This window comes from Glycine soja, chromosome 1 (assembly GCF_004193775.1).
Source record: "Glycine soja cultivar W05 chromosome 1, ASM419377v2, whole genome shotgun sequence".
Classification (NCBI taxonomy): domain Eukaryota; kingdom Viridiplantae; phylum Streptophyta; class Magnoliopsida; order Fabales; family Fabaceae; genus Glycine; species Glycine soja.
In genome coordinates, this window is record NC_041002.1 from 3,350,762 (window position 1) to 3,366,645 (window position 15,884).

At 30.9% G+C, this 15,884-nt stretch overlaps 1 protein-coding gene across 3 annotated transcripts; it reads left to right on the forward strand.

Annotated features, from left to right (window-relative positions):
* The first annotated feature begins 7,855 nt into the window (after positions 1 to 7,855).
* Positions 7,856 to 13,247, forward strand: LOC114410008 (probable alpha,alpha-trehalose-phosphate synthase [UDP-forming] 9). Of its 3 annotated transcripts, none has more exons than XM_028373740.1 (4): positions 7,856 to 8,015; positions 10,057 to 12,080; positions 12,185 to 12,458; positions 12,563 to 13,247. In XM_028373740.1, the coding sequence occupies exons 2-4, from the start codon at positions 10,096 to 10,098 to the stop codon at positions 12,884 to 12,886; spliced, it is 2,583 nt and encodes an 860-aa protein (XP_028229541.1). In that variant the 5' UTR covers positions 7,856 to 8,015; positions 10,057 to 10,095; the 3' UTR covers positions 12,887 to 13,247. The 3 variants fall into 3 exon arrangements, with proteins under 3 accessions (XP_028229541.1, XP_028229550.1, XP_028229557.1); XM_028373749.1 differs by having other exon boundaries at positions 7,861 to 8,064; XM_028373756.1 differs by lacking the exon at positions 7,856 to 8,015 and adding an exon at positions 8,279 to 8,303.
* The last annotated feature ends 2,637 nt before the right edge of the window (positions 13,248 to 15,884 follow it).

Below are 15,884 nucleotides of genomic sequence, written 5' to 3' on the forward strand. Positions count from 1 at the left end.
TTAAAAGAAAAAAAAAATACTGATACATGAACATTCATTAAGTTTAAAGACCTTATTAATATATTTTTTTTTATTTTTTTTCTCTTATCATATTACTTATCATGTTGATAATATTTTTTTTCTCTTTCGAGGAGCCAAATGACATTGTGGGTGTCTATCAACATTTTTTCTAAAAAAAAAGGATAAATATTCATTTTAATTTCTGAAGTGTGAGACAATGATAGATTCACTCCTAAAATATGAAAAATTATAATTTAATTTCCAAAAATAAAATAAAAAGTGACAAAACTAAATCTATTGTTAACTTTTTTTTTCATTAACATTGATAACGTGTGTGCCTATGTAACATATGACCTCAACAATCCCTGTGTGCTAATATGATGTTACGTGGTTGCCTTGCCTAATGTGTTAGACTAAATTGTCTGTTTTTAATGTTTTTACAACGGCCTCCTCCTTCTTTACCGTTTAAAGGCCAATAACAGTGACATTAATCTAGTCCTCACATCATTACGGTACACCCTACACACCATTTTTTTTTCTTTTTCCACTATTATCCCTTGCTTCGGTGTGTAACTCGTTGACTTTGTGCTCCAACTTCCGACGGCACCTTCGCCGACAAAAACATCTCTACTAGTTCAACGACAATACTCTATTCAAGACAACACCATCACAACAAAAATGTCAAACATATTATTGAAAATAATACCCCAGATTGATAGTTAACATTCAAGTATGCAACCTTTGAGAAAAAAGACCAGAAGAATCCCTGAGACACTGAAAGCATCATCTTCAGATTCCTTGGTCAATGTTTTTCACTCCTCAGGAGAAACATCCCCAAGTTCATCTCCTGGGTTTTTTAGCTCCAGAACAAGAACCCCATTCTGAAGTGAGTGATCAAAAGGGTGAGCTTGCAAACTCCAAAAGTTGATAAAAAAAATATAGCTTGGTGGAGTGGTCCATGGCTTTTGGGTGGACCTCGATTGTTTAGGATGACGAGCACGGCGGCGCCACCCAAAGGAGGAGCTGAGTCACGCTTTTGGACTCGGTGGTGTCGCTGGAGAAAAGAGGTTTCTAGGTGGTTTAAGTTACTTTAGGTGGAAGAGAACATGATTTAAGTTAATTTTTCAAAATGTGTTTGGTTATTGTTGATATGTTTTTTAGAATTAAATATTTATATAAAATATGTAATTACTTTTTTTCCACTAGACTTAGTAACTGAAAATAATAAAAAGTGAGTGGGTATTAAAAATAAATGATAATAAAAAAATAACAAGAAACATTAAAATAAAGCATCTCAATAGGAGTAATTTATTTATAAGTCTAATTCTTCATTTAGTGACTACTTTTTTTAAAAAACAAATCCTATGTTTTATCTTTGATTTCTAAACATTTTTATTATTATTTCTTGAAAATTGATAAAAATTTCATTTATTTTTCCGATTATAGAAAACTACATCCTATTATTCTATATAAATAACAAGAAGAAATGATAAAAATTAAATATGAATAAAACAATAAAATCGGATTAACAAAGAGTGAAAGTTGAATTTTTCTCCTTTCTTTGGGATTATTTTTGCATAATATGAAATAAAATTAATTCTTAGAAATCATAATTTCCTTATATTTTTTTATTAATTACATGTAAAACATAAAAATCATAATCTTTTACTTTAAAATTCCTGAAAAAAAATCATCTATCAAACACCTTCTAAGTGCCACATAAGTACATAAGAGAATTATTCTAAGCGTCACATAAGTACATACTTAACCGGATTAATTTGTCGGTCTTCTTTTACTTTTATGAACTAATTTTTTTTTCATATGTAACATTTTTCATGACCAAAATAAGTATTTGTCCAAAATTAGAATGAAAGTTGTTAATAGGAATTGGATCTCAGCCCTCAAAATTTTTAAATGCCACATGTCATGTGGAGGTGAAAAGAAACGAAGATGAATAATGTATAGGATCTGAAGTCCATTGTCACACTTTTTTTTTTATCATTTTCATTTTGCGGATAGGATAAGTCTCTCTCAGAAACTGAACTAACTTTCTTTCTTTTCCTTTTTCTTTATTTATTTTAAAACCATTTCCTTGTAACGCGGTGACCGGATAAGCCGGGCCCCGCATCCCCTTTCATCTACCAATAAACGCATCACATTCACGTGCTCGCCACGCGTTTCACACTAACGGATCCATCCACGCTGGCACGTGCCGGCCCCACCAAGATTGGTCATCTCGCACGTGCGAATCCTCCGTACAGTTCCACCCTGAGATGGCGCGTGTGATTCTGGCGATCTTGACGCGTGTGCTTTTGTGATTCTTGTACTTTCATGCGATGTGGAAAATGGTAAGAGTTGAAAGCATCTTGTTATTTTTTTTTTTTATCCCCACCTTGAAAATTTACCTTCACAAGTTATGAAGTGATGTGATGTGATATCATATTGAATGACCCTGTTTTTTTTTTTTTTTTTAAATTTATAGATGAATTAATTTATAAGTAGGTGATTCATTTTTTAGGTGGTGGTCAAACTAATTATTAGGGCAATTTTAGATTGAAAATGACAAATATATAATATTTGACCCTAAGATAAAATTTCTTAAATTACAACTAAAGCAAGCAACTCAAATTAAATTAATAAAAAAAATTAAATGGTTCGCATAAAACTATAAATTCAAATTCTAATGTCATCTTTGTAGAGATAAAATTGATTTTGATGTCAAGGTGAACTTCTATTATATAATCTTTTGTTATTCATTTGTGTTAGCCACCAACCTAATTACCTTTTGATATTTAACTAGTATTATGTTTAAGATGTTATCCATCCCGCTGGATTAGCTTTCTATTTAAATATTATGTTTAAAGTATCAATAAGATATAATATAATATAGTTAATAAATAATTGAATTTTTAAGTATGCTAATAGAGATTTGATTTCTTGATCATACATATAAAAAAAATTATTAGAAAAGACAAAATTTACTTTTTATAATATTTAGACCGTAAAGATTAATCTCATAATTTCTAACCGTAAAAATATCTTATTTAAAAAATTGTTATATTTAAGATTTGTTTTATTTTTTTGTTGCATACTTACTTCGCCCTTAATATCACTGGCTGCATGGTAATCCATCATCTTTTTTACCATTCTTCATTTATTTCAATCGTAATTTACTAAATTAGTCATTGTATGGTATTTTGGCAAGATTCTGCGTTGAATTTTTTAGGGTCCAAATAAAAGCAGATAACTATTTTTATTTCTCTTTTAAAAAAATAAAACATTGTATTTAACAAGTTAGGCGGGAATGTGATGTGATTTCCACCGTTTTATCATTCATGTGCTGACCAAAATTACTAATCTAAACAAAACATATGCAAAAGCTAACACTTCTTTTGGGGGTAAAAGGCCAAAAAAAATATAATAAAAAGAACTTCTTGTAAGACCCCTCTAATAGAAACTACAAAGAATAAAATGAGATTTTCATACATATATTAAAAAAACATTTTTTTAGATAATTATTTGAAAAATAAATAAATCTATATACATAATAGTTTATGATTGAACACACACAACATATATTTTTCAGTTTAATTAAGATTATATATATCTTTTATATGAGAAATAATTTTACTCTATTTAAATAATATCAATGTAGAAAAAACTTTTTTTTTGCAAAAAAAATTAGTGCAACTTTATATCATTCATCAAACTAAAACAATCCATCACGAGTTAATTCATGCACTAAGTGATAATGAACCGTACATATAAATATTTACTCATAAGGTAGAATGTTGACTTACATTAAAGAGTTGAAATTAAAACAATGGAGGAAGATGGAGGAATGGTGATTAGAAAAAAGTTGGCTGGGGAAGAAAGTGTAAGGATATTCTATTAAAGTTGAAAGTGGAAAAATATTAGTGGCTGTGTTAAATGGCGTATGGCATATGGGAATATGATAATTGATATGCTTATCCAAAAGGAAACTTAGACTCAGAAGTGCTGCATTTTTGGGGGGAGTGTCAAGCTCACTCATACCCTTTCTCTCCTTCCAAGAGCTTCCAGTTTGGTAATTTGGGATTTTTTTTTCTTTTTCTTTCAAATTTTATAATGTTAGCTTCCTTAAAAATATCAAATGAAAAATTTAAATTTATGATTCTTTTTCTTTTTTTATTTTTTTCATAATCATTTGATTTGCCTTACATTAGTATATTCAATTTGGGTTTAAATTTGTTCATTGTGTTTTAATTTATTTTAGATTTAATTTGAATCTTTAATTTTTTTGTTTAATTATGTTTTTTAATTTTAAAATTGATTCAATCTAAAGTGGACGTACGTCTACATAAAACTAAAGGTGTTAGAAATATGCTAGTATTATTATATTTTATATTTTATGATGATTTAAAATTATTATTATGTGAACATTTTGTAATATTCCTCGTTTAAATTAAATTAATTATAGAAATTAGAACACTAAATTAAACTTGAAAAATCGAAAAAACCCAAGTGGAACCTAAAAAAATATATTAACAGAAAAAAAAAACTAATTTTTGTACAGTACGTACGTGTTCAAATTAATTTGCAAGATCCAAACGCGTTATACTGTCTTTTTATTTTATGTTACTTTTACCTAGCTGGCATTTACTCGCTCACAGCTTATATCTATCACATTTCATTTTCACTTTCCAACTCCTCCTTCCCTACATCAATTTTGCCTTTTGCTCTTCCCTTTAATTAAATTGTTCACACTCTACACTTGCACTTACACTTCTACCCTTTTCCATGTGAAAGTTTTTATGTATGTATATATATATAAATTTGATGGATTTTATGTAAATATGTTATATGAGCTAGCAACCAATAACTTCGTATTGTCCCAATTTTACGCTTGTAATATGCATCCACAACTCAGGATGTTCTTGTGCGGTTAAGTTCCATGCCACCTAAAATGAATATGATAATGCGCATATTTGTATGGATTTTAATTTTAATGAATAACAATCATGTAAGATTATTAGTCGAAGTGAATGAGTTGTGACGTGTGGCTTCCATTCATCACACTATGGCGTTACCAACTTTATTAGTAGTTGTCAATTGGGTGAAGGAATTACTGATCAAACAAGTGAGTGATCAAATTTAATGATCCCACATATATTAAATTTTTTCAATAAATTCATAGTTTCAATACTTTGAATTTTTTTTAAAAAAAATTGCATAATACATCGTCTCATTCAAAATTTCGTTCGGTCACTTATCTTGTAACATTTAAAATCCAACAGTGATCGTGATGACACTGACAATATTAATGGTTGTGGCAACAATGTATTATTGGTAAGCAATATTGGTGATGACAATGTTGGTAGTACTGACAGTTTTGGTAACCGTGACAAAAATGGTATTGTTGGTAATAATAATAGTGGTGATGGATGTTGGTTGTGACAATGGTGATAGTTATGACAACATTAATGGTAATTGGAGTGGCAATTACAAAGATGGTGGTATTAGTGATGATAATAATGGTGACAGTAACAATAACATTGGTGGTGATAGCCATGCTTATAGTCATGGTGGTGATAGCTAATTATAACAATGACAATGATGATGGTGGTGTGACAATAGTGATAACAAACAATATCATTAAACATGAAAAATGTGTGTTTTTTTAAAAATTAAAAGTGAAATTCACAAATTTTTTGTCTTGATTTTAAAAATGAGTAAAAATATTTTAAAAATCATTTCAATTTCATTTTTACTAAATACATTTATTTTAAAAATTATATTCAAAAACCAAAACTAAAAACTTGAAATTAGTAACATAAATATTACATTAGTATTTTAACTTTATCATCTTTATAATCCTTGAAAAAAGTCATGTCCGTGCCTATTTAATTATGATTTAAATAATAGCTTAGCTCTTAAGAATTTTTGCTAGAACCATGATTTGGAGGTTTAATTAAAATCCGAACAAATTAACAACATCAGTAGTTATTTTTCCATATATAATGAAATTGAAAACAAATTATTAAGGTGGTCAATGGTTAAATGTTAGTTACTCTAGTACAATGATATTAATTTGCCAAAATAGATTGCTTATCTCTGTATCTAAATGATATAAGAGCTAACTTTTTTTTTTTTTACCGTAATTATATTCAAGAGTTAGTTAGCTAAAAACAATAGAAGGCTCGTTTTGTGGTTCATATTCGAAATTTCGAAAGGCCATTTCATGATGTGTGAAAAGTGAAATAGAATTTAAAACTCAGCATTGATACGATAATTAACCAGTAATGTAATGATAAAAATAATAACAGTAAAGAAGGACCACTACCGAGTGCAACCCTTCTATGAATTTGACAATTATTTTGAAATAGTTTAAGTAGGTTAAACAACACAATAATTGATTAAGAGGGCCAACACATGTTGCATAGTAAAGAGTATATCATATGGACGAATCATGGATAATGTTATAATATAAAATGTTTTGTATCCACTGGGGAGGAGTAGGTGATGTAGTTGATTTTTTTTCTTCTTATTTTTCTTATTTTTTTTTAAAAAAAAGAGATTAGTGTACTTAGAACACACTTATAGATAAGAATGCAGATAAACGATCAATAACTTGACAGATCATTGTATTATTGCAGGTCTTTCATTGTCAAAATATTTCAATTTCAATTACCATGTTAGCCGAGAAAAGATTAATATCATTACTTTTGTGACCAATAATAGATACAAAATTCTTTACATATATACCTACTCTAAGGTTGAAGAGTTCACGAAGATAAAAATTAAAGTCTATTCATGCCAATTGTAGTAGGCCAAATATTCGTTGTTTTTCCTCTTCTTCTTTTTTTTTTTTTATAAAAAAAATACAATCGAAGAAGCATTATAAAGATTAAAGTAACATTTGATTTAATTTTTGCATTCCATTTTTTTTTTTTAAATTTTTTCTTTCATTTAGAAAATGGATACAATTTTTTCATGTTATAAAATCATATATAAATTTAACAAAAGGTTCATTCTTTTCAGCGTACACACTTTACATGCCTAATTTTACCAAATTATTTACTGAATTTTTTAAATTGTTTTCTGTCTGAATTGACATATTAAATATTTCAAATTATTAAAAAAAAAACAAAAATAGGTTTTCATGTCCACAGTGTAATAAATATTCTTTCTAACAAAACATTCTCGTTTTAACTTTTTATCTTATATTTATAACTCGTAATAAAGGAACTTAAATCTCTTAATGTTAACAAATGTACGTACTTTTTTTATCAAGCAAATGTACATACATATTTAGAAACTTCTCCTTATAAGCATATGGACAGTTAATTTAAATCAGAAGATCCCATAATCTTACCTAATTTTAAAGTAACAATAAATTCTTACCTTTCCACATTATAATTTTTTCTTTAAAAAGGCAACATTGAGATTTGGCATTACACATTTATTCATAAACACATTCCTTCTACCACACATCTTAATATGAATTAAAATTTATTAAAAATAAAAAAAAGAATAATTCTGAAATTCATAAAAATTTATAATCTTTTAATAAATTTGAAGGCAATAATAAAAATGTTGTCAAGAGATTGTACTAATCCATTTACATGCAAGGGTAAAAGTGTAACTTCCATATCGTCAAAAAGGAAATCCATGTTATCCATTGAATTGAAAAGCTTGCAATTGTAAACTTTGACATGGACATCTATTATAGCTAGCTAGACACAAAACAAAACAAATGGAATTTTTTTAATTCCCCATTTATATTTTATTTTAAAAAGAAAAGAATAATTCTATCCACTCAAGTTGTAGTTGTACAGTGACCCTTGCTATATAATATTAGCTCTTCGCAATCTGCTTCTCCTTCACTCCCATCAAAACAACTCTCTTTCTCTCTCTCTCTCTCTCAGTTCTTTGTAACGAAACGCAACGCAACGCAACGCAACGCAACACAAACGCACCCTTCCTATACTCCGCAGATCACTCTGGCACCGTTAATTCGGCGTCGCCGTTTCAAGGTGATCGATCCTTCACTGCTAAACTTCGGTTTTCTTCTCTTCTTTATAGGTTTCTAATTTTTCTTATAAACTTTTATCACTTCCAATTACCTGCTCCTGAATCCTGATGGTTCGCGTTTTTAATGCTGTTATTTTTTATTTATGGAATATTTTGCTCTTCTTTTTTGTTTATTTTTATTTTGTGATTGATAGTTATTGTTACGAATTTGATTTTTCAACAGGAAATCGATTATTGAAGTCTGGTAATGTTGTGATTGAATATTTATTTAATGCTTGAATTTGCTTAAGGTGCGAGTTTCCATTTATTTTTTCAATTTTCAAACCTCTTTTCTCTATTTATTTATTTATTTATTTTTGTTAGTAATGTTGTTATTATTATTATTAACTTGTTATTTGATGGAATATATATATATATATATATATATATATATATATATATATATATATATATATATATATATATATATATATTGTATGATGATGAGCATATCTTTTTTTATTTTTTAATATTATTTATTTTTGGAACGCGTTGGAGTGATTTTTATTTTTACTTTGACTTGATTTGAGTTTCTTGGGCTTCATATGAATTTTTCAACGACGGGGTGCTATTGTCGATTCCATTTTGATTTGTCTCTTTGTTTCTATTTTAAGATATATGCTATTGTCCCCTACACCATAGAGTATTTTACCTTTCGGCTAAATAGAATCTCAACTCAACCAATGTATTTTTGGCTTTAATTTTTTTTGGACCGATGTGTATTAATTACTTGATTGTAGTTATCGAATTTCATCATTCTACAGAATCAATGGTTTCCCGGTTATTGTAAGTTTAGTAGTCTTTTTTTTTTTTTTTGTATTTCAAGCGTGTTTTGAACTCATCTGAAATCTCAAAATTCTTAACAGTTTCTACCTGTTATTTTGTTGATAATTGTACCGGTTTTGTTGTTTCAACTTTTGAGTCAATTCTCTGAAAATGGGTGCGTATGCAACCTGTGTGGAATAGAATTTGTGTGTATTGATATTTCTATTATTATTATTATTATTATTGGCATTGAAGGCATGGCTATGGAAAGTGGATCCATCTGATTCATGATATGAGATTTACATTTAAACAGTGTAGACAAGCTATTAACAGAATTGAATTTCCCGTTTAAAGCCACATCTTCTACCTATTCTTGTCGTTACATAATTCTTAATCTAGAGTCCAACAATTGTTTCTTATTTCTAGTGTCATTAAGGATGAGGTGCTACAATTATGTTTATATGGATGTGTAGTTTAGTTTGACTCTTGTGTCGTTGATGTTCCCTTTTGGTAGGAAGTGAAGTCAGCATGTTCCTTTATCTAGTGAAAATTACATCATATATCCAATTAATGTTGTCCATTGTTAAGTTTTTATTTTTTGGCCTTACTTTCCAGAGATCTCAAATATCGTTATTTGTTCATTTGCTTTTAGTTTTCTCTGGGTTTGGGGAGCCTAGATGTAAATAAATGTTACCTAGTTATTGCTAATTGCTTTCAGAATAATTGTGTTATCTTTACAGCAAATAGCAATCCTAATGACCCTTTTAATGTTGTCCTGACTGTTTATCATAAGATCCATTAATATTAGAGTTAGCATTCCTTGATGAATTATTGCAAGGCACCTTCTGCTGTTTATTAGTCAGTAGTCCACAATCTGAACTACCTTGATCATCAATTCATCATTGTTCTGTGGAGAATATCTTATTGTGTTATGTAGGAATACTTGTAGCCTGGAAATCTATGTTTTAAGTTGCAACTTATTATTGTGTGCATTAATGAATGGTTTGTTAACTATTTTTTTTAATAAAAAAGAAAATAAATGTTTTGCTAATTGCTATTGTTCAAGTAATCTGTCCAAGTTCCTTTATAAACTCTAAGAACGAAGCTGCCAAATGTGCCTGGAAAGAATCACAAGTGAGAATAACAGTAGATAAATCTGCATAATTATCTGTTAATATTTGGTAGGATACTGGTTAGAATTTGTGTTTTAACTATTTGTGTGTGTGTGTGAATTGATAGGAAAAAAGGCATTAAAGAAAAGATTCCCTTGGATCATTCATGGCATCAAGATCATATGTTAATCTACTAGACTTAGCTGGAGGTTTACTGGATATTCCTCACACGCCAAAAACTATTCCAAGGATTATGACAGTTCCTGGAGTTATTTCTGATCTGGATGTTTGTGGTAGATATGATGGGGATTCTGATGTTAGCTCTTCTGGTTATCGGGAGCGGAAAATCCTTGTGGCAAACATGTTGCCATTGCAGGCCAAAAGAGATATTCAAACTGGTAAATGGTGTTTCAGTTTAGATGAGGATTCTATTCTGTTACAATTAAAAGATGGTTTTTCTTGTGACACTGAGGTGATCTATGTGGGATCCCTCAAGGTTGAAATAGATGCTCATGAGCAGGAAGAAGTTGCTCAGAAATTACTGGAGGACTTTAATTGCATACCTACCTTTCTACCCCATGATGTCCAGAAGAAGTTTTATTATGGCTTTTGCAAACAGCAGCTTTGGCCTCTCTTTCATTACATGCTACCTATGTTCCCTGATCATGGTGATCGGTTTGACCGCTCGTTGTGGCAGGCTTATGTTTCTGCAAACAAAATATTTGCGGACAAGGTTATGGAAATAATCAATCCTGATGACGATTTTGTTTGGGTTCAAGACTATCACTTGATGGTCTTGCCGACATTTCTGAGGAAGCGGTATAATCGCGTGAAGCTTGGATTCTTTCTTCACAGTCCTTTCCCTTCATCTGAAATTTACCGAACTTTGCCAGTAAGGGATGAAATTCTGAGGGGATTGTTGAATTCTGATTTAATTGGTTTCCATACATTTGATTATGCTCGCCACTTCCTTTCTTGTTGCAAAAGAATGCTAGGTCTTGACTATGAATCTAAACGAGGACATATAGGACTTGATTACTTTGGCCGTACTATATTTATCAAAATTCTTCCTGTAGGCATTCATATGGGCAGGCTTGAATCTGTATTAAATCTTCAATCTACATCAGCTAAATTGAAAGAGATTCGGGAAGAGTTTAAGGGTAGGAAGGTGATTCTTGGTGTTGATGACATGGATATCTTTAAGGGCATCAGTCTGAAGCTTCTAGCTGTTGAGCAGCTACTGCAGCAGAATCAAGATTTGAAGGGCAAAGTTGTCCTAGTACAGATTGTGAATCCTGCTAGGAGTTCAGGCAAGGATGTTCAGGAAGCAAAGAAGGAAACAAATTTAATTGCCCAGAGGATTAATGATACTTTTGGTTCAAACAATTATCAGCCAGTTATTCTCATTGACCGTCCTGTTCCTCGTTTTGAGAAGAGTGCCTATTATGCTGTAGCAGAATGTTGCATTGTCAATGCTGTGAGGGATGGTATGAACTTAGTCCCCTACAAATACATTGTCTGTAGACAAGGAACTGCACTGATGGACAAAGCTTTGACTAGAAAAAGTGATTCTCCTCGTACAAGCATGCTTGTTGTGTCTGAGTTCATTGGTTGTTCTCCTTCTTTAAGTGGAGCAATCAGGGTCAATCCCTGGAACATAGATGCTGTGGCTGATGCTCTGTATTCAGCTGTTACTATGAATGATTCAGAGAAGCAATTGAGGCATGAGAAACACTACCGGTACATCAGTTCTCATGATGTGGCATATTGGGCACGCAGCTTTGTGCAGGATTTGGAGAGAGCATGCAAAGATCATTACACCAAAAGATGCTGGGGAATGGGTTTGGGCCTAGGGTTTAGAGTTGTTTCTCTTTCTCCTGGTTTCAGAAAATTGTCTGTTGATCACATTGTTTCAGCTTACAAAAGAACCGGTAGAAGAGCCATATTTCTTGATTATGATGGTACTATCGTACCAAAATCTTCCATAAATAAGACCCCCAGCCCTGAAGTCATATCCGTGCTAAATGATATGTGTAATGATCCTAAAAATACTGTGTTCATTGTGAGTGGAAGGGGAAGAGATTCTTTAAGTAAGTGGTTTACTTCATGCAAAATGATTGGACTTGCAGCCGAACATGGATACTTTCTAAGGTGTGTATTTAAGTGTTAGAAAGATTTGGGAACCATATGCCCTTTTCATTTTTTCTTCCTTCCAAAACAAAAAATAAAACTGGCTTTTCATTTTGTGGTTTTAGGTGGAGTAAAGATTCTGAATGGGAAACCAGTCCCTTGTCTCCTGATCTTGATTGGAAGAAGATTGTGGAACCTGTCATGCAGTTGTATACAGAGGCAACTGATGGATCTAATATTGAAACTAAGGAAAGTGCTTTGGTCTGGCATCATCAATATGCAGACCCCGACTTTGGCTCATGCCAAGCCAAAGAATTGTTAAATCATCTGGAAAGTGTCCTCGCTAATGAACCTGCAGTTGTTACCAGGGGCCGGCATATTGTTGAAGTCAAGCCACAGGTAAAGTTCGTTAAATATCTCTCTATCATCTTCCTCTCTCTCTATATATTCACTCCGAGCTCAAACTTATTGGACTTATCAAAGTCTTCTTCTATCCTCTGCAGGGGTTAAACAAGGGCTGGGTAGCTGAAAAGGTTCTTTCCAATATGGTTAATGATGGTAATCCACCAGATTTTGTGATGTGTGTGGGAGATGACATTTCCGATGAAGACATGTTTGAGAGCATATTAAGGACAGTTTCATGCCCTTCATTGCCAGTAGTTCCAGAGATCTTTGCCTGCACTGTAGGTCAGAAACCTAGCAAGGCCAAATATTATCTTGATGACCCTGCTGATGTCATGAAGTTGCTTCAAGGCCTTGGTGCTTCATCTAAGCCAAAGCCAAGGCATCTAGCACAATTCCAAGTTTCTTTTGAGAGCACGGTTTGAGTTATTGGTTCCTTGTGCTTCTTCTCTAGTTGGGAGGATTAATATTCTTCACATGTGAATCAGGGAATGTTAGGTTATTAATGGTTCCCCTGACATATATGGTGGGACCTTGCTGTTGCAGATAGGATTCTTTGCACCTGAACGGGTTTTTAATGGCTTGTTTTTTTGTGTTCAGTAGTGCGGTTCATGAATGAGCTTTGACAAATTCTTCTCACGTACATGGTTACATCAAATTGTTGTATTTGCTGGTGCCTAGAACTGTAGAACATGTAGTTGTTTGCATTGAACATGAGGCACCAAATAGCTTGTACAGTTACACTATTTTTCTTTACTATACATAATGGCGATCTGGTTTGAGATATCTTGCTTCGGCCTGATGGTAAAGGGTAATCCCTGACCTTGATAAAATAAATGAAATTGCTAGGAGTGGTTATGGATACATGAGAAGTGAGGGGTTACAGTCGTATTAAAAAAAAAAAACTATTAAGATAGACTTGACCCACTTTAGAAAATAAATAAAGGAGTTGCAATAGTTTGTTTTTTATTTTTTAACTCGAGTTGCAATCGTATTAAAAAAAGTAACTACGAGCTAAATAATTTTACACACCATATTTAGCTATCATTATCTTTTCCGAGAAGTAATTCTGTTTAAATTGGGTAAGATTATTTGATTTGATGAAGTTATTCTTTTAAATATTTAATTATTATTTTGTAGTTAATAATTACAATTCATCACTTTACCTTTTTGAAGTAAAACCCTAAGAATCAAATTCGATATATTCCATATTCTAGGTAATAAATGTAGTAATGAGTGGTTTGGACTTTGGAGTCTTCTCAGCGCATGTGCACCTATGGAAACGTTTGTGGAATATGGATATCCGTCTGAATACTAAGCATTTTGTGTGGAGGGTCATCAACTTGTTGGTTGTTATTGCCCAATTTTGACTAAGAACAAAAATTAATTAATATATGCAGTTATAAATTACATATATTCCATCAATAGAATATACTTAAAAAATAACAGGAAAAAAGTCAGTACGGCCCATAATTCAATGTGAAGCCCATTAAACTCTTTTTTCGGCGAATTCAATGAGTGGCTGATGCTGTGATTTTCTAACAATGGTAGTGCAAATACAGACATCGTGTGTAGTTAAAGCATGACATAATATCAAAGCTTTGTTGAACATCGCATATATGAAGATAATATTGTAAGAATCTTTCATCAATGGATACACCGTTAATATAAAAACTTACGCCGTAAACCAATAAAAAGTTACTGTTAATATGAATTTTAAAATAATTATTATAAAAAATAATAAATTTATCATATGTTATTATGTGTCATTGGATTATAATATAAAACTGTATGGTATTATCTCAATATCACTGCATAATCTATTTTTTTAATAACTAAATAATAACTAATAATGATATATTTAATTTTGAGAAAAAAATAAAAGATAATTTTTAAATTAAAATAAGTGTAATAGATGTAAATCTACAGAATAAAATACACAAATTATCTAATATATTATTTCTTTCCTGCCAAACAAACACATGCTAAAAGATCAAATTACAATTTAAATGAAATTGACAAACATTATACTTTTACTTTTTTCTTCTTCTCAATTTTAAAAGTAATTGGCATAGTAATAATGACAATTGACAAGGATGTTACGAGATATCTTGATAGACAAGGCTCACATCAAATCAAAATGAATAAATGTTGGTGATGGATGTACCTTTGTAATGCAGAGACAGAATCCGTGGAGGAATTGGCATGTCACTGCACTTATAATATGAATGAATAATGCTATGTTAAAGTTAAAGAAAGACATGGGCGGTTAGCAATGGCCATTGTTGATGGAGGCAAGTCGTGGGTTGATAGGATGCAAATGTGCCACAATATTAAAAGCAACACCATGACCAAAAAAGTGAGAGAAGGATGTGTCCCATATTTTAATATATTTTTACATAATTAAAAAGAAGAGAAAAATGTTAAATTGGGTTAGTAATCAATATTTTCACAAATAAAATTATTCATATTTATAAAGGACCATAAGAATATATACAAAGATTACATCCTAAAAAAATAATGACAAATACAATAATTTAACGTGGTTCGGCACCTCTTGTCTGCCTCCATGGAATTATCTCAAAAATATTTTCTTATCACAAAAATGATTACAAGATTATAATACTCCAAATAATGTATTACTCTACAAACCCGAGTACCTCACTCAATGGTTACAAGAAATGATAATACTCTCACATAAATACACTATTCTCTCAACAAACTAACTTTGTTTCACAATCTCTCTTCTCACACATTCTCTTTTTATGTGTTGTGTTTCTCCACTAATTTTCTTTTTTATTTATAGTGAAGATTGTCACCAATTATAATAAATAAGCTCTCTTGGAAGTTTAAACAAAAACAACTTTTAGTGCATCCATTCAAATAATCTTCATCCAATAAAATGTAATCTTCTACTTTGCATTTAAGTCACCTAAACTTTAGTGATAAAAATTTAATTCTCAATATGAATGCACTTTATCTTTTTGACTTGAAACTCTACAAATGAAATACTTATATGGTTGGAGATCAAGATAAAAAAATAAAATAATGTAGAAATAATATAGCCCACAAATAGAGAAGCCTGTTACTACCTGTCTTTGGGGAAAGGAGATCAAATGTGGATCATGCATTATTTTGATGATTCACTTCATTGTCATCATCAAAATGGGGGAGAATGTGAATGTATGTATACATGATTTTGATGATGCCAAAGATAAACGCTTCTCAAGTTTGATCCAAGTCAAGAATTTAGAAATTCAGAAAATAACTCCTAAGAGTCACAACTCTTTAGAAAATAACTCCTGAGAGTCACATCTGTTTAAGAGATTTTTGAATGGTCATTAAAGACCTATAAATAGGTGACTTGGGACACAAAATGTATGAGAGATATTCCAAGAGAACTTCATTATCAAATGCTCTCTC

Bases quoted from the DNA above. Each gene is read 5' to 3' on its own strand.
- LOC114410008 (XM_028373740.1), top strand. From the start codon at position 10,096: ATGGCATCAAGATCATATGTTAATCTACTAGACTTAGCTGGAGGTTTA. The intron at 12,081-12,184 runs GTGTGTATTTAA...TTGTGGTTTTAG, and splicing joins GAACATGGATACTTTCTAAG to GTGGAGTAAAGATTCTGAAT. The intron at 12,459-12,562 runs GTAAAGTTCGTT...TATCCTCTGCAG, and splicing joins TTGTTGAAGTCAAGCCACAG to GGGTTAAACAAGGGCTGGGT.